Below are 22131 nucleotides of genomic sequence, written 5' to 3'. Positions count from 1 at the left end.
GCCTGCGCTGGGCTTCAAACTACTGGGAAGCCAGGCGAGTGCAGGCGGACACACACTGCACCCGCCTGCACCAGGCTGGGTTCCCAGCGGCTTGAAGCCCGGTGGAGTGCTGGGGAGGGTAACTGAGTCAGGCTGAGTTCCCTTTCCCAGCCTCATCAAAACATCAAAACAGCATCGAAACAGTGAAACCGTTTTGATGAAATGGAACAGAACAGTGTTTTCAAAATTAAAACTCAAAATGAAACACTGTACTGTCGAAATATCGAAACAGATGTCGAAGTGGAACACTGATATTTCGCAATGCCCTATTGCTCAGGCCCTGGCTAGGCAGCAGTGGTGGTGGCAGCTCCATCTCTAGCCTCTGGTCAGGGTCACAGCTGCAGCTGTAGTAACAGCCACAGTTGGTCCCTTGCTTCTCTGCGCTGCTCACTGCATGATCTCCCTCAAACTGAAGCCAGAGCCGGAGCTGCAGGGGTCACCTGCCCCAGCCATACTGGAATGGAAGACGAGGTTTCTTTTTCCCCAGGCTGAATGGGGGTGGGGGGAAACATGTCTTGGACTTGAGTAAATATGGTAAGTAAATGCTGTCTAAAATCAGTTTTAATTTGTACAGGGTCTCTCTCTGAACTCTGGAAATTCATATGATAGAACGTGGTAAACAAGGGATTCCTTCATAACAGTTAGAATTAGGCAGCAGAAGGGAAGAATCCAGTTCAGGCACCAGGTACAGCATATATGACCCTGAGCTTTCAGTGTATGTTGGGATATAGAGAGCTATCAACAAAAATATAGATTGTGGGCCAAAGGACCTGCCACTTTTTGTTGGTGAGTTCAGGGAGCAAATCCCACAAGCATCAGAGGAAGAAATAGGAGAAATCCCATTGAGGATAAACTCAAGAAGCCCCTATTATCCTATTTAGGTTAGTTCAAGGGACAATTTTATATTGATGAGAAGCAGTGTGTTTCAGAACTGAACTTTCCTTTATTTTGTGTTTGATATCTGCTACTTGGTAAAATTTAATAGATTGCTGATGAGGGTGAAATGGAAAAACAAGTCAGTCATGCAAGCTTTAAGGCAGGGGTAAAATGGAAGCAGGTGAGCCAGAAAAAGTAGCCTAAAGCTGTGGAAGAGTACTCCTTGGTTGGTCCTCACTGGATAGTAGTATGTGCAGGATTTGGTTCTTGAATACGTGTTGCTGTATATAAAATAGGAGTGCCAAATTGCTCATCCTTCACTTTCATACCTTAAAACAACAGGAAAACTCCTCCATGGAATTATAATCCCACAATCAATAAATATTTGTTGATGGTTCTCTTTGATGCATGGAAATATGCAATATTTTGTATCTTGCATACATTTGCAGGCATGTACTGTGACACCACAGCATCCTGCCTGTTCTTTCTCAGTGCTTAATTAGGGCTCACTAGGGCTGAATAAAAGCTATTGTCTAATGAGATTTTAAACCTTTGAAAAGCAATCTGTGCACCCCTAAAGTTGACAACATGACTATTTTACCAGAGATGATTGAAATAATTCAATATGACCTACATCTGCAAACTTCATTTCCTTCATGGTGTGCCATGCCGCCCCCAACCAGAACAACTACTGAAGCAGCTGCTCAGTACAGCATGATGGAGCAAGAAGTCTGTAGCAAGCAGAGCTATAGCAGCAGCTGCCAGTGGGGGTAATTTACACTCTATCACCATCCAATATTCCAAAAGGTTTTGATATTTCTTATGGCTTGTCCATGAATTATCTTGGATAAAATATGCCAGGACTGTACCTAATAAAGTTTTAATATTCTGCCTTTGGGTTCTGTTGACTTTGATAAACCGCTGATTTGAGAATTGTTCTTGGGCTGTGAAGTCACCAGAACATTTTCCTGAAATTATAACTTAATTAATTTTTATTACTTAATTGATCAGGTTAATCTGCAAGATACTATAGTGATGGATGCCTTTGAAATGTGTGACATACCTAGAATGAATCTTCGGATTCATACCTAGTATTAATCTTCATTCAGCCTAGAAGGAATCTTAAACATCTTCACATAAACTGCAAACTCTGGAGCTATCTCTGTCTCTAAACACAGAAAAACCCTTTGACAACAACAACAACAAAAATTAGACCAACATGCAGTGTGATGATGCATGGGATTCAAAGATGGTGTTCCCACATAAACCAAAGACTTATGCTTGGCCCTATGCTTTCTCTCTCTCTGTAGCCCAAAAATATTTAATTACTTCATGGAAAGTGAAATAGCTTAAAAAGGAAGGAATGAGAGTGTCCTCTCATCAAAGAATACTCTGTAGTCTGGTAGTTATGGCACTCTCTGAGGAAGTGAGAGCTATGAGTTGAAAGAAATATCTTATATATTTTGGGTGAGTGCTCTAATCACTGAGCTATTCAATAAAAAAGAGGAACTAGCTCCTTTTGAAATAAGGGGCTTAGACACCTACCTCTGGGATTCAGAGTCCTGAAGTGGAGCCAACCACTCCCTGCCCCCGCCCCCCGTCCCCCAGCAATCCTGAGTTCTAGTCACCTGAGAAATGCAGAATTTAAGATGCCCCCTTTTCCTATTCATTTCCTATTGGCTATCTTAACTCAGTGCACTGGTTGTTGCAAATTCCATTCCTCTTCACTGGATGTGGAGAAGCTAAGGTTCCTAATTTCATCAGACAACCAAATACCTAAAGAGCTTGGCACTGCAGTGCTCAGCATTATGACCCATAAATCCTCTTGTGGACTGAGTTCCAAGTAAACAGCTTGAATTTAGAGAGCTCTAGGCTGAAAATACGAAAAAAGATATTGGCTTCAATGTCCCTACTGTTTGCCACAATGACTCTATTCTGAATATTAATACAACTTGACCAGCTTGTATAGGACCAGCTTTACAGCTACTGTAAAGCATTCAAGTTAAGGATCAGCCTAAGGATCAGGCCTTGTATAACCAACACTATCAAAAATACTTGAAATAAATTAAAGAAAGTAAAAAATAAATTGTTTATAGGATACAGAGTCAATTCTCAGCTGTGTTAAATTTGTGTTTGGTACAAAAAGACAACAATACAGGGGGAAGTTGGCTGAAAGTCACCTATGCCAGCTCTGTGCCATAGATTCCCTTATGTCAAGAGGAATTCTCAGCTGCCCATTTAAGGCAGCTTCCTACCTGCTTTGTGCTTCTGTGGAAATGCAAAATAGTTCAATCTGGTGCCAAAGTTGAGACCCTACGTACCAATTCGAAAGGCCCATACATGGAATCACATCTTCCACCATTTCCTCACTGCATCAAATATTACAAACAAAATGAATCCAGACCAGTTAAGCTTCCCAAAGAATTGCTACACTCACATTTTCTAGGATTGCTCTCAAGTCTGAATCTTCTGAGCGTGCACACACAAAGGACTGGAAAAAGCCTTCAGCACAAAGGGAGGCATTTTCAAAACTGAGTTTTGATCTGTTCATACAGTCAAGTAGATCTTACATCATCTTCATAAATATGGCCTGATTTGCAAAAAAAACCCAGTGTACGAGTTTTTCAGTTAAATTTAAGGGGGATATGTGTGTGTTCAGTAGGGCTGTGCAAAGCTTCAGTTGCTGATTCAATTTGGCAGAGATTCAGCTTGATTTGGTGGCCAAATCTCTAAATCTGAACTGAATCAGGAGACCCTTTAATCTCTCTGAATTGAATCAGAAACCTCCAAATTGATTCAGAGACATTCGGAAAGATTCGATGATTCAGACATAGACACAGCTTTAAATGCTTTTTCTACATACCTCAAGGTACCAGGTGACTCATGAATGCTGAGATGCTGGGGTGGATGGAGTGTCCCATAGGAGCATGGGGGTTCTTCAGGGCCCTTGGCAGTGGACCCAGAAGTGGACCAGAAGCACTTCTGGTCCACTTCCGGGTCCACCAGGAGCAACGCCCCTCCCCCTCCGGCTTGGCAACTGGTGCCTCTTGGGTCTGAAGGGACACCCAAGGTCCCCCTGCGGCTGATTGCTGAGCCAGAGGGAGTATGGAGGGGTTCCCCCACATGCACCGCCACGGACCTGGAAGTGGCCCGGAAGTCCTCCTGGTCCACTTTCAGGTTCACCGCCGAACATGGGGGGGGGCAATGATCCTGTGGGATGCTCCATCCACCCCAGCATCACAATGTTCACTAGCCACATCTGCTACCTCGAGGTATGTAGAAAAAACATTCAAAGATATGTCTATGGCCGAATCGCTGATTCTCTAAATCAGCATTGAATCTTTAGATTTGGATTTGACTGAATTGAATCGGGAAAGGGATCCAAATCAATGAATCGAATCACTGTCCCCAATTCAGGTTGAATCTGAATCGAGTACGCCCCATTTCGCACACCCCTAGTGCTTAGCACTTCTGAAAATCAAGGTATTTTTATATTTAGATGCATAAATATGTATTTAGAAGCCTAATTTGGGGCATAAAAATATTGAAGACTGATTGTAGATGGATAAAAATGTGTAACTAGTCATCAAAAAGTACTGAAAGAAAGAAAAGTCGTAACACTGCCATAGCTGTAAGAAAATTATAAATATATAGTGGCTCACAAAATAAAATTCTATAACAAACTATAGTGAGACAAAACTGTATTGTAACAGTTCTATAGAATTTAATAGAGAATAGTAATCCTACTAGATGATTTTAAATCAACCTATAGAAATTTATTACTTCAATATAACTCTATTAAATTCTATAGAATGGCTTGAGAATGTAGAAAGTATTATCTATAATTTATATAGAAACCAGTTGGTTTTATTGCCATTAAATCCTATAGGACTTTTCTACAAAAGAAATCAAGAAGGGATATAAAAATGGGGGGGAAAAACCCACTGTCTGAATCAGGCAGTTTCAGGACTGATTTGATGAAGATGGGTCTTATCAGGCCTACAGTTTCCAACATGTGAAAAAACTATGATAGGAACACAACTTTTTCCTCCAAATGAAAGCAATGCAAACTAATTCTGGCTTTTCAGGAAAATATAATTATAGCAAACATCTTAAATGCACATATGATGTTGGCATGCCTATGTATAAGTTCACTAGTGTGTCACATTTGTGTCACACCTGTGTGTTACTCATTTATTTACAACTAAACACTGCTGACAGTATAACAGGAATAATGATGCTTTGTGTTATTTTAATATATTTGTAAAATGGATACATTAAATTGTGCTATGTTGAAACAGTTGTGTATGTCAAATTATATTAGTCAAGTCTGTATGAGGTTCTTTTATCAGGCTGTGCTGAGCAGTTTTTCACAGATTTCCAGAAGCTGAATATTTGTAAATTATTAAAAAAACACTGATTCTTTCTTTCAAATAAAAGTACTTATCCATTATCCATTTTTAAAGTATGTGTTTAAGTAATTGAATGTTTTAAATATTCTTTTTTAGTGTTTCAGGGTTTATCACTCAGAGAAAGTTTACAGCTGTAAAAACAAAATAACGCATGGCTTAAAAAAAAAAGAGATATTTGTGTAATAACATTAGTTGAGATAATCCCGGTGTTCTGCTCGTCTTTTGTGTTAGATATGAGCTCCTGAGACGTAAAATCCAGCAACCACTTGCATCAAATCCCCCTGAAGATTTAAATCTGTGGCACAATATTTACTCAGGAACTCAGTGGTTTTATGAAGATAAGGGTCTTAGCAGGTGAGATTACAAAAACTATAAAAACAAATGCTGGCATTTTGTATAGTGCATGTTCAATAGTTCAAAGTGTTCCTTGTGTCTTTATGTTGTGAACATATTAATTATGTAATTAAATATTTTCTGTCCTCATCTTTAGCAATAATCATTTGAACACGCAGGGTTTTATTATTATTGTGTCATTCTTAAATCTTGCACATAGTATCTTGTTAAAAAGACACAAATGAAAATGAGTATTTTAGTGGATTTTGAGTTTTGACTAGTTCATACAGTCAAACGTTTATTTGTCTGTGTATACTTCCCCATTATGTTGATACTTCAGCCACAGCTACAGGCTGAGTCATCCCAGATTGTGTAGATTACAATTTGGTGTTAGATTGCTAATTTTAATCCTTATGTGTCTTTTTTCATTGTCAAGATGTTTCTCTTGATATTTCAAAATTCAGTCAAGTCATGTATGGCAATTTTAGGAGCTCTGAATTAATTACTCAGTAGTCTGCAGTTAAATACAAGTGACATCATGGCAGAAGCAGAAAACTGGCAAAGACAGGTGTAACTGGCCAGCACGGTGCCCTCTTGCACTTTACACCTTCCCTGCTCTGGCTCTGGCTCTGGCAGCAGGGAGAGCAGAGCAGCAACGGCAGTGTAGGAGCAGCAGCTGGAGGTTTGCTGTTGCTGGGGAAGATGTCTCCTTATTTTGCTGTGGATTTGTGTGTGCAGCCAAAAACCCACCAGCTTTCAGCTGTAAAAAAAGGTGGTGACATCTCTAGCAGCTGTGAAGCACTGGCCACATGATGCTGCCACCCCTCTGTCGTGCTACAGGAACCAGAGCTGGAGCTGGTGCAGGGTGCAAGGGAGAGAAGAGGATGGGAGATAGGAAGGTGAAGCACATCCCTAGCTCCATTTTAACATCCCCACTTATGCAGTGACTAGGGGTTGTGCCACACTCATCCATCCAATGTTAAGTTACTCAGCAAAGATGAGATTTAAAATCTGATTCTTGTTAGGCAGCTCACTTACTGTGTGATTTTGAGCAAGTTACTTAACTATGCTTCCTCAGTTCCTCAAATCCTTTGAAAAGCATTTTGAAATTCATAAGAAAAGAGACTGGATGGGCCTGAGGTTATAGTGGTGGTGTTACCCTGAGTGAAATCCTGGGAAAACTTCCAGTGACTTCAATGAAAGCAGAGTATCTTTCTGCTTGTATTTTGCCCTGTGTGTGTTTGTGTCTGCCTGCATTACTGAGGATAGTGTATGGATAAATTCTACTTCTCAGACACACATTCATGTTTCCCATTTAATAAGACTTGTGTGAATAACTCACCAGCTGAATTTGGCCCAAAAGAAGTCCAACTGTTCTCAGTCTTAGATATACTTAAATCTCAGATCTAAATATCCCTGATTTTTGAGGCTATTTGAAATCTAAACCTAGATCTTGATCCAAATTCTGCAGATAGCAGCTTTATTTATAAACCAAAACCTCAGATCTAAAAACATTTTCGTTTTTGTTGTTTGTAATCTAGATTCCATCTTTGTTTTTACTAGAAATGTAATGTGACAATGTATACAAGTATATACAAGTGACTGAAATAATACAGAGAATAATTAGAATACAGTGTTTTCAGATACTAGTCCAGAGATTCAGAAATCTTCAGCACCACAAGTTTCTGACCATCTTTCTGAACAGCTGAGCTTAGGTCCTTCAGTGAATTTTTAGAGCTTGGCACCTATCAACTGTTGTTCTTCTTAAAGAGGGCTCTTAAAGCTCAGCTCTGGCCAATTATTTGTGTGTGCAAAGTTATTTAAGTGAGCTCTTTTTAAGGCCTGGCCCAGTATCTGTGTTATACAGTGTGTCACAGTAAAGTAACATAAAATAATGCCCAAATATCACATATTTTTTCACAACAGTCACCAAAGACTGTGCATTCATGGTATGGTCCACTCTCAAATTGACATAAGTGTTTTCCATGGTGATGTCAATAAAATAAAAATTTGGACTAGATGACCCTATTTTTTTTACTGATTATAGACTTATATTGTATCTTTTTAGTTGCTTCTTTAATAGTATAAATAGCTTGAAAGTGTAATGTCTTTTCTAAAAATATATTGATGTCCCTTTTGAATGGTTGAAGGAAATATGGAGTGATGGTTATTTGCTCTATGAAATATATGTTTGGATTCTAACCAGTCTCCTTGCGTATCCAGTATATGTTGGAATACAGTTTTGAGGGAAATTACTGTATAAACTGGGGTTGCAGTCTTAGTCACTTTGTTACAGGATTCCTGTTGCAGGACTGCAATTGGTGTTTGGAGAGCAAGCTAAAAGGAAGTTAAAATAAATGAGTTTCCCAAAAGAGCGGGAAAAGCCTCATTTGATTAAATTCAGATCCAAATTTTGGCAGTTTGCCACTGTTGTAATTACATCTTGAATTGAGCTATAATCTCCCAGCATCTCAGAGACTATAACAAGAAGAAATAACATATTTATTTTATTTTTGTTACCATGTTAGTGTTGCTGAAATATTTCCAGCAGATTCTTCATGAGCTGAAATAGTGTAATTATACTTTGGAGGAAAAACCCCCCCACAAGCTTTGTTTGATATAGCTGGCATGACAACAGCAAATGTTTTATGTCTGGAATTTTTATATAGTTTTCTGTTAACTATTTAAAAAATGCCTTAGGTACACCACCTATGAGTATAAACTCATAGTACACAATGAGGTGGGATATACATCCAGTGAGGAAGTGACTGCTACTACACTAGCAGGTTTTCCAGGGAAGGGAAGCAGCCTGACTGCACGCGCTCTTAATCATACTGCCATTGAAGTGGCATGGTCAAAACCAAGTAAGTATGCTTAGTGTGTGTTCCAGTAATTAGATATTCACCTGTCATCAGTTATGTTGATCTGCATTGCCCTCACAGGAAGCACAACACTTGTCTTGATTTATTATATGGCTAACTGCCCCTTAAAGGGCAGTAAAAAACTTGGAAAGAGCATGCAGCCTATTTTTATTTTTTTCCGACTATATTGCTATTTACTATACACTATTTCAGTGGAATGAAGAGGCAATTAATTCAAGCCTGTGACATTTCTACATTAAATCCTAGTATATGTTCATCATTTTAAGGATTTTTACATTCCTTCAGAACGAGAGGATGCTGCTCTCTCTCTCCTCTTGCATACTTTGCCCCTTAAAAAGAAACTAACTAAATCTTCAACAAAGTCTGCCATTGCAGCAGCGGGGAAATTTTTCTTGACTTACCCACAAATGATTTTGTAAGGACTGGCTGGAGAATCTCAACAAATACAGGTTCTTTGTTTTATAATTGCATGCCTGAAGTAAGCATGCTTATAAAAACTGACAAACCTAATAGATCTGAAGCAGCTCACTGAAGTTTCATTACCTTAGTAATCTGAACTCTGACCTTCTAGATGTAGGTAATGCAATCTAGTTTTATTTTCATTCATACTTAAGAAATTTCCTAGATGTCTGTTTGTGAATGTAAAGGTTAAACATGAAGAGAGGGTCATTCATTATTTGAAAATCTTATTTCCTCATCATATTTCATTGCTCTCTATGTTACATTAAGCAAATTAATGATTCTTTATTGCTTCAAGTGTTCCTTGCTTTTACACTATTTATTTTTAAAATCACTTCTTGGGCATTTTTGGTACCCTGGGCAACTTGCCCTTATATCTTTTGATAGAGGAAAAATATACTGTAAATGACTGGTGTTATAGATATTAAGTCCTGCTCCTACTCCACAGACTTTATTGAAAATGGAAGCAGAATCCACCATTCACTATGAACTTCTGGCACCAAATTTATATATTATTAAATCTGAAATTAAGTGTTTCCATTTAACATTTAATGATGTTGTTGCTTTTCCCAGCAGGCTTGCTAGTATTCACAAGTATGATGTTGATATTTTAGCTCTTCTATCTTTTACCAGGACACATACCAATTAATTGGTACTTTATTGTGTTACTGACCCTGTCCATTTCAACGGGGCTACTCACAGAGAAATATGTCATCTAATATAAGTCAGGGTATTGAAATTAGTTCATTAGTCTTTTGGGCAAGCATGGAAAAATGTTTGTTTTTCTTGGTGCTGGACAATTAATGAAGAATATTGTAGTGGTTTTGAATAAAGATTAATAACGTAAACCTTATTTACTTTGGGGAAAAAATCCTGTTGATAGGAAAGTACAGTTTTCCTTTTAATAACAGAAGTCTTCTGATTATCTCCTCTATAATTCCAAATATATTTTCATTATTATTTTTTCTTTCCCAGCATTGCAAGATTTGCAAGGAGATGTTGAATATTACCTTCTCTCCTGGAACACCACTGCTGAAAACAAATCTCTGAGGATTGAGGCCGATGTAAACTATACTGTCATTGGTGATTTACATCCCAACACAAAGTATCAGATTTTTTTTCAAGTTTTCAATGGAGTCCACAGCATTGACAGTGAAGGGGTGCATGTGACTACTTTAGATGGAGGTTGGTTAGTAGTGAATGCAGCTTGCCTTAAAAATCTGAGAATGAAATTGATTGATTTTTGTTGGGGTTGAGATCAGTCATCCTTCCATTATAAAATTTCCGGTATAAAAGGAAAAGGGCTAAAATGCTAAAATGCTTAAGTGCTGGTTGTCATCAAGTGGTAGATCAATAAACGGTCCCACTGAGACAGAAGCACAACCCTCTAATAGCAGATATTAACCCAGTTTGTTCTTGTCTTCCTCTGTGTACTACTATGTATGTAAACTAAGTTTGGAACTGTGTTTCTGTCAATAAATGGTGAAATGTAAAAACAATTAATGGTTTTTTAAAAGATTTGCTCTGTGAAGCGGTGTGCTTTTGATATGACAGTCAAACACAGGTCCTTTCCTGAGTCACCAGAAATGTAAGGTGCAAGTTCACCCTCTGAGAAGATTTTCCTATGACTCATTTCCAAGCCAGTTAGCAAGCAGGGGGGAGGAAAAAAAAAGCCTTGTGGATCTGAAATGTGTTTAGAATGGCCTTCCTAATCTTTTTGCCTTTATAAAGTCTCATTATAAACATTATAATATCATTACCTCAGAAGCAAGTGTTCCGGGTCATTAGTAAAGCACTTTAAGTGAGGATTCCATTTCCTTTGTGATGCCAAAGGTCAGCACCTTTTGTTTATAAAATAGAATTGATCGCAAGGGCAATTTTTCAACTGGTTAAGACGGGCTCTTATGATAAAAATAGGTCTTTGCATGGTTATTTCTGACATGCTTAAATAATTCTGTAATTTAACACTGAGGAAGATTTTCTTTTCTTTTTTTTTTTTCTTTTTTTTTAGTATTAGACTTCATCATTACCTATGGTAATCAACATTCAAAACCATTTACATAATGACAATATTGCATATTGCTTCATATTGCTTGAGCTACAAAGGCTGGTAACATCAAAAGATTTGTCACGTTCCACTAGATACAGTGAATTTTAATCTTAGTTTTTGCTTAAAAAGCAAAATTATCTTTTTTTTGGAGGGGGCAGGGTACAAAAATAAATAGGTCTTGGCAGTGCAGATGGGTGAATAATTTATCATCATATCGCACTGGTCGCATACCACTGAAGATTAACGCGATGCTGGTGGTATGAAGCATTTTACCACCAACTCTCATGGTTTCTAACTGAGAGTATAATAAGCCAATTTGCAGAGGACTACAGACTGTGATAACTTCATCAGAGGAAAGCAGATAAGCAGTGAACCCTTTGCTAAACCTAAATACTAATCTGCATTTGGTTAAACAAGTGCTTTTACAGAGACAGCTGGAGTTTATTCAGTTTCTTTCTTTATTTCTAGAGCCTGAGGGCATGTTCCCTCCAGAGGTTGTCATCATCAACAGTACAGCTGTACGTGTCATCTGGACATCTCCTTCAAACCCAAATGGTGTTGTCACAGAGTATTCTATCTATGTAAATAATAAGCAGTACAAGACTGGAATGAATGAACCTGGGTCCTTCCTTTTAGGAGACTTGTCCCCATTCACTATATATGATATACAGGTTAGAACAATTTTGTTTTCCAGGTCCATACAAAATATATGAATTTAAATAAAATATGTGTACATCAGGTAAGAATTTATAGGAATAGAAACACAGGGGGAAACATGGATACATACGCGCGTGCGCACACACACACACACACAGATATATAGATCTATATATCTATAGATATATAGATCTATATATAGATCTATATATCTGTGTGTGTGTATTTACACATACACACACGTATATATGCATATACAAATAGTATTAATTGTTGCATATATTGATATAGATACTTCTTTTTAAACACATATTTATTTTCAGCATATATTTTGGGTCCACATACAGTTTTTAGATGTTTTCTTTTCAAACCATTTCACAACTCCATTTGCTTTCTTCAAATGACTACATTATAGCATTAGCAAAGCCCAAAGTATATATTACAAGAGGCAAAGATTCTACTCCTACTCATTAAAAGAAAATTGCAATTGTTTTAGAAACATCAAGCATGCATAATGTATCAGCACAGAAAAATAATGATATTGCATTTGTCATCCTTTTATCATTTCTCTTCCTCCCCCCCCCCCTTCCTCTTTCTGTGGACAAAGCAGAGCCATGAAATCACAGTACTACTTTTCCTATTGTTGATTATTACAGTTTTTTCTTTCTTTGTGTCTCTATGCAGGTTTTGATTTAAAAACTATATATGAATATATTCTTAATGGAAAGCTTAAATATTTATCATTTGTTGAATTGCATTAAAAATACTCCAGAGAATGTAGTTTGTTGGCTGTATTTGTAACAATTCCAGCTTGTTTCTTTCAGATTGCATTATATATGGAAAGGTCTTAGTAGTAGTCATGTATACTCTGTTCTAAAATTTGCATCCGGTTACTACATGCCATAAATAAACGTCACAAGCAGGCACACCATAACTGATTTCTGTGTTCCAACCCCTCTATAACTGCAACTCTCCATCCATGAATACACATATGACTTTCTGGATGCTACTTGGGAACACATTTGTCTTTTCTCAATAGCAATGCAAATTCAGAGTACTGCTACATGTATGGATCTATTAATTTACCATGGCCTCCTTCTGTTGTTTACAATATTAGTTGTTCTTTTCAGCTTTCCCAATCTTTGAACTGGGTCAATGTTTGTGGCAATGTGTTAGGCAAAATTGAAGTGATAAGCTGGGTTTTTTGGGTTCTTTTTCTCATCCTCCTAGATACAACATTATCTGAATGCATGTATGTCTCACTGATTATCTTTATGTATGATCTTTTGTTTGCTTCTGCTGTCATGCACTGAATGATCTCTCTGTTGCCATTGCAAAGAAAAAATGACCTTCTCTGCACTTATCATCTTCCTTTGTTTTTACTTAGATTGTTACCAACAATTGAAGCAATAAGCTATATTTTTTATATTTTTGTACTAGAAAAATATATTATAATATAGATATAATATTTTTCATGTGCAAAGTACTTTTAAACAGCCTGAACTAAAAATACCTGTGAGATTTTTTTTCACTTTAAAATGAAAAAACTGGTAGAATTACTAGCTTAAGGCTATACAAGTCAGAGTCAGATTTAGAATTTAGGAGTTTTTTGTCTCCCAATCTCATTATTAATTAGACCATACTTCTCAATGTTATACACTAGATTCTGCTTGTATACACAACCATACCACTGTACTAACTTTATTGACTGGTGTAACCGGGTGCGTCTACATGAAATGTTAACTGTGCACTAGCTGAAAATAACACTGCACAGTAGCGTGTTGGGCAAAACCTGTGCTAACTACGCTACTGCATAGTAAGCATCTGTAAAAAACTGTATGCTGGTGCTGTTGTGCAGTAGTGCCAGTTACTGTGCATTGATTTAGTACTTAGTTTTCCAAGAACTAAACTTAATGCGCTATAACCATGGCCCATTAGTTAATGTATAGATGCACCCACTGAGAACAAATGTAATGCCAAAGCCTAGAAAACAGTATGGCACAATGTCTAAGGTGAACACTGTTAGCCCAAAGTTGTGATCTTTTTTTGGTTATATGAAATCTAGTAATTTAGAGGAAAAACTAATAACAGAAGAAGAGTTAAAAAAGCAAAAGTCTTACTTGAATTCTGTAAGTATCATTCTTTGGCATCAGGTTGAAGTCTGCACATTGTATGCCTGTGTGAGAAGCAATGGAACACAAATTACAACGGTGGAAGATGAACCAAATGACCTACCAGCACCCAGAACACAAGTCCTCAACTCAAGGTACTGCCCTGTATTTAATTTTCACAAATTCCAACAATTTGTGGCCAGAATGGGACATATAACTAGAGGGTATTTTTCTTCAGCTCCGTAGAAGGTTCATTAGAAAAACTGGAACATAGTCATACAGTCTTCCCAATCTGTTTGCCAGCAGTGGTCATTTTTACTGTTAGCATTTTCAGCAAGCTGGACTCCAGAAGGGGTCCCAGGTTTGGTTAGTAGCATGTACCTGGCTATCAGTAATCATTTTGTTAAAAGAACTTAACAAGAAACAGTATAAATGCAAGCCAGTTCAATGAAAGACCATGCAAGGATGAAAATCATTAAGCTGACTGTCAGTAAGGGGTGAGGTTTAATGCTGAAAGACCTGCTTGATGACAATAATGGAAGTCAGGGTACCTGTGAAAGAAACAATCATGCACTATGACAGGAAGAATTAATAAACTACCTTAAGAGCAATACATGTTTGTGCCTTCTGAAAACACTGCTTGTAAGCTGCTTCTCCTCCCCCACTCATGGGCAATCTTTTTGGTAGTAAAAATAGTACCAGGCTGGCAGACTGTAGAAGCAGCCAAGTAGTGACACATTCTGTAATTCTTTTCTTTAAAAGATCCATGGTGAGAGCTAACATTTTCCAAAAGAGAAGCTATAACTAACAGGCACACGCTGCCAAGACATTTATCAAAATTACACCAACAATAAAACAGTTAGCCTCCTGCGTGTATGTTATTGTTGGTGTGATTTTATTACACTTCTGGCAGGGCTTGGCTTGTTAGCTGTGTTTCCTTTGAAGAAGCCGCAAAATCTCTCTTAAAAAACAAAAATCTAACACCTGAGCCTTTGGAAATGGCCAGCACAATGGATTTGCTCCTCCAGTCTTTAAAAGGAGTTTTAGTCTACTTTTTATCATGTCTAAATTTTCCTTGAATTTTGTGTTTGTCTCGCATAAAGGTGAAATTAAGCTTACTATTTTTCTGTCTCACATACAGATACAGTCAAAAGCTTGTTTGATGATAAGAACTCAATTCGGGATCTCATTTTTTGCCCTTGGCTTTAACTTATGTATGCCTTTGTCTGTATCATTTGTACTGAAAACACTTATGCATGTTTCTGCTATTCTGTATAGACTAAATATGTCATAACACATGAATGCAAAAAGATCAGAAATACCTTCCTATTTTATAATCTGCTCAGCCAGAAACAGACTGTTTCTACCCTGCCTTTCCATACATGTCATATTATCATCAGCTGGTCTTATATCCCAAAAGAATACTAACTACTGATCGATTGCCCGGACATGTCTGGCCGTGGCCTACACGTGCCCTGGGTAGTTCATTTATTTGCCACGGTGGATTTGCTAGAGTGGAATTTAATCAATAGCTAATTCATTAATTCTGGTCCTCGAGTATGTAGGGACTGTGTAGTATAAAAATGGCTGGCTGGCTTCAGCTTTGATTGAAATATGACAAACACTACAGCTGACAGCTTCAGCAGGTGCTGGGCTGAATATGAATTTTGCTTATTTATCCTTCATAAAGGAAAAAGCTTGGGGAAAAAAATCCAGTTTGTATAATCAAGAGGACATTTTAATACATATCTGCCAACAGACTGAAAAAAAGGCATTTCTGGAGTATAGGCTCATGGGAAGGCTGAGATATAACAGATCAGGCAGTTTATTGTCTTTAATTGGAATCATGGCAGTTTCTCCACTTCTGAATCAGTTTGGGGGTTGTATTATTGATGAGAATGCTGTAGGATAATGTCTTTGCAGCATTCACAAATAATTGTTTTAAAATTTGCCTCAAGGTGCCATATGACATAAATTGTAATTTTGCCTACCAACTTCTTAGAATCTTATGATAGCAGCTCCATCCAGACTGTTCTAATGAAGGTTATACCACAATAGCCATTATAAATACCTTACCCCCCACCCTCCCCCACAACAGTTAATAACTCAGCTTCAGGCTGAAACTTGGCATAAAAGGTCACAGTCCTCAGATGATTACTTTATAACACCAAACTTGAAATGGAAAACAGTATGGGACCCAATGCTGAAGTCCTTGTTCATTTATTTCTCAGACTTTACTTAGATATAACTCAAGTCAAAGTGGAGGGTGTATTTTGTGTGTTAAGATTTCAGGATGCATCACATCATAAGAATATTTCATTTCACAACTAGGAGCATACAGTTCTTCTCTCATGGCTCTATAGACTTTACAAGAGAGATGCTGTATTGTGTTTTGAAAAAGGGTTTTTTGCTTTAAAAAATAGATTTCTTTTTAGTGTTTCAAAGGTGACATACATGCTCATTAAGCAGTGTAATGGCTACATTTCTTAATAACAACCTTACACTGTTAGACAAATAAGGCCCCCTCTACACATTACAAGTATCATGTAATTAACTGGTTAATTGCACGATTATCTTGAGACCAGCTACATGTGCAAAATACCTGTCATGCCCTAAAAAGTTCCAACCAGCTATAACATTAGACCTCAAAAATGTGTACTAACTTTATAGCTGGTTGCACATGTAATTTAATTTGCACATGTAGCAAGATCCGCCCTGCAGCTAAGACCTCTCAGCTGGTGGGACTCCCAGCCACAGAGATACACCATGCCCAGCTGGGGCTGGGAGTCCCACAACTGAGGTGACTCTTAGCCCCAGCAGCTGCCAACTATGGGTCCTGGCAGCATCCCACAGCTACTGGAAGTTAGATTCCCACAGCTGTGGACACTGGGTCCCTGCAGCATGCCCATTGGCACCTAGCTGGGATGCTGCTGTAATCTCCCAGCCCTGGGGGTGCCTGGAGTCCCCAAGGCTGGGAGAAACAGTTGCCACAATCTCCCAACCCTGAAGGTTTCATGCACTGCCAAAGCTAGGAGAGTGCAACAGCTGGGATCTTCTTACTGGTGCAGCGGGTGCCAGGGATTGGGCTACCCTTGTGCTAGCAATAAAGTGTGATGGGATCTAATGCATGATCACACAATCGCACCTCCTGCCATGCATGTGTAGCATGGCAAGACGTGTGACTGTAACTGTTTCTTACTTTTCACCTAAAGATGCGTTACAAAATACGTAAGTGTTACTATCTTCATTTTATTGATATGGAAATGAACCACATAGATATAAAGTAAATGTCTTAAGAAGTCAGTGACAGAGATGGGAGCATAATATTAGATTCTCAATCTAATATCTTGTTCAGTATGTTCTATCATCTCCCTGAATATCTTAGGGTCTCTCTACATGTGCAGGTAAAGGAATTGATGAGCTCTAGTGCCTGGCCAACACAATCACGCCTCCTGCCATGCCATATGCATGTAGCAGGAGGCACAATTTTGAGATGGCACATTAGATCCTATCATGACTTATTGCTGGCACAGGGAGAGCCTGAGACTGGGTTCCCCCAATCCCTGCAGAAAGCAAACTCCCATGGCTGGGAGTCCCCTCAGTTGAGGGGCTCTCAGCTGCAAAGATGCCCAATGCACCAAGGCGGCTAGGAGATGGAGATGCAGCTGCAGCAATCTCCCAGTCTTGGGAGTGTGTGAAACCCAGAAGGCTGGGAGATCACAGTAGCAGCTACTTCCAGCCCTGGGAACTCTACCCACTCCTGTGGTTGGGAGACCACAGCCATGACCCTTGTGCCTACAGAGAAATACATGAAATATTAAACCTCAAGACTCAAACACCAGAAACCAACATTACTTGTAAATATCTCATGATTTAAAGCAGCCTTTTTACCTGGGAGTAAAGAAGCTTGCTTAGTGGGAGTGTTTTTTTTACCCTTAGGATTATATAGTAATCAAAAGCTGGTCATACTCCAGAATTTTCATCTCACTGCTTTCTAACAAAAAATATTAAAACATTCTAAGAAATGGACAGTTCTAAATATATATAAATATATAAAATATAAATTAAAAAAGGCCAAAATAGAATAGAAAAGTTTCCTATTGATTTGTTAAGTGTAATGAAAATATTGGGCTCATTTAAAAAAAAAATACTGTATTTACTTGAATATAAGGCAACCCTCAATAATTAGATTCTATATATTGAAAATTTATAAATCTCTTATAATTTTCCAAGTATAGAATTGAATTATTAGAGGTTTATCTTGAATCCCCACATTGCCCCAACACGGAAAATAAGTCTTGGGGGTCAGATATCCCCCTTACCCTCTGCTTCCCCCTCAACTGCTTCTTCCTGCAGCCCCTTCCCCTCCTTCTTACTGTCAGACTCTACTCTCCATGAGCACATGAAAGTAAAGGATAAATTTAAAAACATTGGCCTTGAAATAAGCCTACCTGCAATAGCTCGCATATAGGGAAATTTCTACACAGACCCATAGATTTTGTTCATCCAGAAATGATGCAGTTTACCTCTTTGTAAACTGATGCAAATTTTAACACAGGTATTTCATTAACAGTTTTAAATAGCATTTTTATACCTACTTATATGTAGTACAAGCTTTGGGGGGGGGGGGATTTTTTTTGTGTTCCAGGTCAAATTAGCCAGATCAAATCCAGATCCGAATCTGTTTGAATAATGTATGGCCTATATGTGGCCCTACTACCAGCAAGTATTCTCTACCCCAGCCTGGGACTTCATATACTTCCAAATCCTTTAGCAAGCATCCTGCATGCAGGCCCAAGCCCAGAGACTTGGGGTCTGAATGTCACTGAGTTTTGCTTGCCCTTAGCTTATGGTTGCAGGAACAAGCTAAAGAGGAGACTCCCATTTCCATAAAGCTAGCATGTAGCCAAGATCCTGCCACTAGAAGCTGGCCAGTAGGAAGATATGAGGCTCTCATAGGGAGTCGTGTCTGCAAGCAAACATGGGTGCATTTTCCACTACACAGTGCCATTTTAATTGCATTTTCAGTGTGCATATCAGATGAGTACAGTGACTACACTTGATCTTCTCCCATAAGAGACTGAGAAGCTCTGCATGATATTAGTCTAAAGCCAAAAGGCTTGTTATGTATCATATAGTTCATTGGTCTGGGCCCCAAGCAGAAAGAACAGTATTTCAAGCCATGGTGACTCCACAGCTCAGCACTGCTCAGTATGTATGTGTACTCCAGTTACCCCCCACAAAGGATCCATCTGCTAATTAGGCACCCCACTGAGAACTGGAACTGGGTGTTCTTGTCAAATCCTGGGATCCTCCAAAAATTATATGCAGGTGAAGTGCAAGACAATCTGGTCCAGCTTCACCTCAGGGAAGCCAGGGCTGCACTAAACATATGCAACAGACTGAGATGGGGTGACAGAAGGATTCTGGATGAACTGTTTGGGACCCATTTTGTGATGCTTGCCAGATATTTAAGGCTGTTGAATGAACAGGAATCACTGATGCAGTTCAGCAGTGGGAGACAGGAGCAGCTCAGCAGAAAGACAGGTGCAGCTCAGCAGTGGGAGTAAAGAGGAAGTAAAAATGTATTGAATGCAGTGGCTCACCATGACTTGAAAAAGTTGGCACTGAAAGGAAGTGTGCTTAATGGACACTACTATATATCTTATTCATATGGGCTGCACTAACCTATCCTTGTGTAGGTTCCCATCAGTGTATTTGCCCTAGTCATGCTCAGTGTTGGCTGCATTTAATCAACTTCTTAGTTAGTTTCCATTACTGAGCACATGCTGCTTCTGGCAGCAATTTAATGATAGACAATGTATTTAGATAGTTTTCCTTGTATGCAAATATAAGACAAGGGGCTTTTCCCACATGCAGCCTGGGGGAAAAAGACTTTATCTTGTATTTGAGTAAATATGGTATTGTTTTCTTGTGCTGCAGTGCCTCCTTGAAGTTCTAGTTCTGTTATCTTATTCTGTAATTCCCTGACTGGACTAAATTTCCCATGAAATATGGATCCCCTTAAGTATTCCAACTGCAATGGGAGCTATTACATAAATGAAGATTAATTAGGGTTTGGACTTCTACAGGTTTCAGATATTTGATATCATTTTCCTGTTTGGAAAAAATATATAAACCATTGTGGTAAGCATCCAGATGGGCATAATCCAGAGGATGGCTTTGCTACCACTCCCAAATATGCAGTCTAGCTTTTTAATTCAAGCTGTGGACTCTGAAGAGACTATAGAGTTGGAGACACTCCGTTCAGTCTCTGGTGTATTGGGCAAGATGGTGGCTGTCACATGAACACAAGTCTTATGCCTTATCTAAGATCAGCTCAAAACCTGTTGATGTTAAGTTTTTGCACAGGTTGTACACTACCCTTGTCTTGGCCATCTGCAGAGGGGTAAATTCAACTGAATAGTAGACATGGGAGGGCATGATTATCATCAAAGTAAATTCATTAGAAAATGGAGCCAAGACTTGTAGATTTATTTTGAAGAGTGTTTAGAACAGGTTCATCTGTGTAACTGGAATAATAATACAATTGTTTATTGCTTTCTAATAACATATGTTGAATCCTTCATACAGGGTAATGTTCAAGCCATTATACAAGATTTAAGACATATGATTTCAGTTCATATTAATAAGAATTGAGAACTGAAAAACGGCAGAACCCTACATGATGCTTTGAAAATATGTTCCCTGAGGTTCTGTGTAGAACAAAAGCAAAATCATTCAGAGGAATGACTAGAAAACTAGTTTGCCCCACACTACAGTGTACGAAGACAGAGAGAGTATCACAGTGGCTTGAATAAAGACTGAAGTACTAGTCTTTCTCTGCTCCCTCCTCATTTTTTCAGCTTTTATTATATATTTTGTGTTTTTGTATACTTAAGTCAGATACTGTAATGTAACTTAAATGTAGGGATAGTTTTTAGTGGCTGGATATGCAATGAATACAAAATAGCCATCTACACAATATGGAATTAATTCAGTGAGTCAGATGAAGACCTCAGAATAATAATGGTGACTCTACAAGTCACCTATGAAGTTATTCCTTCATAGGTGTCATTAATTCTCTCTCTGCAGATGCTTATTGCTATGTATGTTCCACTGTTTATACCTCAAGGAAGTAAAATAATAGTTCACTGTTATTTTTATTCTCTTAAGATGTCAAAGTTTAGCTCAGCTGCTGCTGTTTGAATGTAATAGTCTTGGTTTAAATTAATGCTAATTTATGATGTCACTGGCACTCTTTCAGTGGCTGTGTAATTGGGCTATAGAGAATTTTTTTTAAGTATTTTGGGAATTGTATGTACTGCATAGTTTTACAAACTGATAGAATGACTTCTATGCAGATATAATATTGCATTGAAATTAATTACTTAAGTAAAAATGTCACCAGTTATACAATAAAAGACCCACAAAACACCTTAAACACATGAAAAATAATAAGCATAATAATGCAAAATATACACGTATGACCTTTTACATTTTATAATAAATAATAATACCTTTTCATTCAAATTATCATTTATTTATAAGATTTTTACTAAAATCTTTATACAAGAGAAAAAGTTCCCCTTTTTATTTTGAGTCTTTTGCTTTGAAAATATAGGAGGACTGTTCATAATTACACAGTGTAATATTCTGGAGCCATTACTCATGACCTTTTAATAGTGAACAATGTACTCCAGAGCAGCCTGAACTTTTCCTTAATCACTCTCTCACACCTATCACTATATCCCAATTACACAGTCTAGATAGTCTATTAGAAATTTAAACAAAAAATTGGGTTGCCATACAGCAGGGGTGGACAAAATATGGCCCACAGGATGAATCCAGCCCACCAATTCATTGTATCTAGCCCACAGCTGGCCCCACTGCACTCTGCATGGGGCCAAGCCCCACCCACTCCTGCCCAGTGCAGCCCGCACCATGCTGGGGCTGGGGCCAGGGCCAGGGTGGTGCTGTTGGCAAGTGTGGGGCAAATGGAGGTGGAAGCACAGCACAAACTTCCCTGGGTGCTAGTAGGCATGACTTGGCCCCATGCAGAGTGCCACAAGGACAGCCACAGGCTGGATGGGAGGGAAGAATGAACCTGCACTATACCGCTAGGCAAACTCTGCTACATGCGCCCCATTTCCCCCACCCTCCCCCCATCCCTGGCCCACTACTGGGACCTAACACGCTTTAATTTCCCCCCCGCACTTTTAACCCACATCCTCCCCCTCTACACTTCCCCCTACTCCCATACACCCCCCCCCCCCCACCCAAAAACACAGGAAAAATTTTTTTTTCTTTCT

General features: G+C 38.5%; 1 protein-coding gene across 1 annotated transcript in view; it reads left to right on the top strand.

Moving 5' to 3' along the window:
• The window catches only part of USH2A (usherin), a gene marked incomplete at its 5' end in the record, with an annotated part of 567922 nt that overhangs the window by 363320 nt on the left and 182471 nt on the right, over nucleotides 1–22131 (top strand). Inside the window, 5 exons of the mRNA XM_025209559.1 lie at nucleotides 5559–5681; nucleotides 8361–8524; nucleotides 9977–10186; nucleotides 11520–11722; nucleotides 13862–13974. Coding sequence (XP_025065344.1) covers nucleotides 5559–5681; nucleotides 8361–8524; nucleotides 9977–10186; nucleotides 11520–11722; nucleotides 13862–13974 — 813 coding nt within the window. The remainder of the gene's footprint in view (nucleotides 1–5558; nucleotides 5682–8360; nucleotides 8525–9976; nucleotides 10187–11519; nucleotides 11723–13861; nucleotides 13975–22131) is intronic.

Source organism: Alligator sinensis, unplaced genomic scaffold (assembly GCF_000455745.1).
Source record: "Alligator sinensis unplaced genomic scaffold, ASM45574v1 scaffold842_1, whole genome shotgun sequence".
Lineage (NCBI taxonomy): Eukaryota > Metazoa > Chordata > Crocodylia > Alligatoridae > Alligator > Alligator sinensis.
Note: the sequence above shows the minus strand (reverse complement) of the source record. Positions and strands in the feature narration are given on the sequence as shown.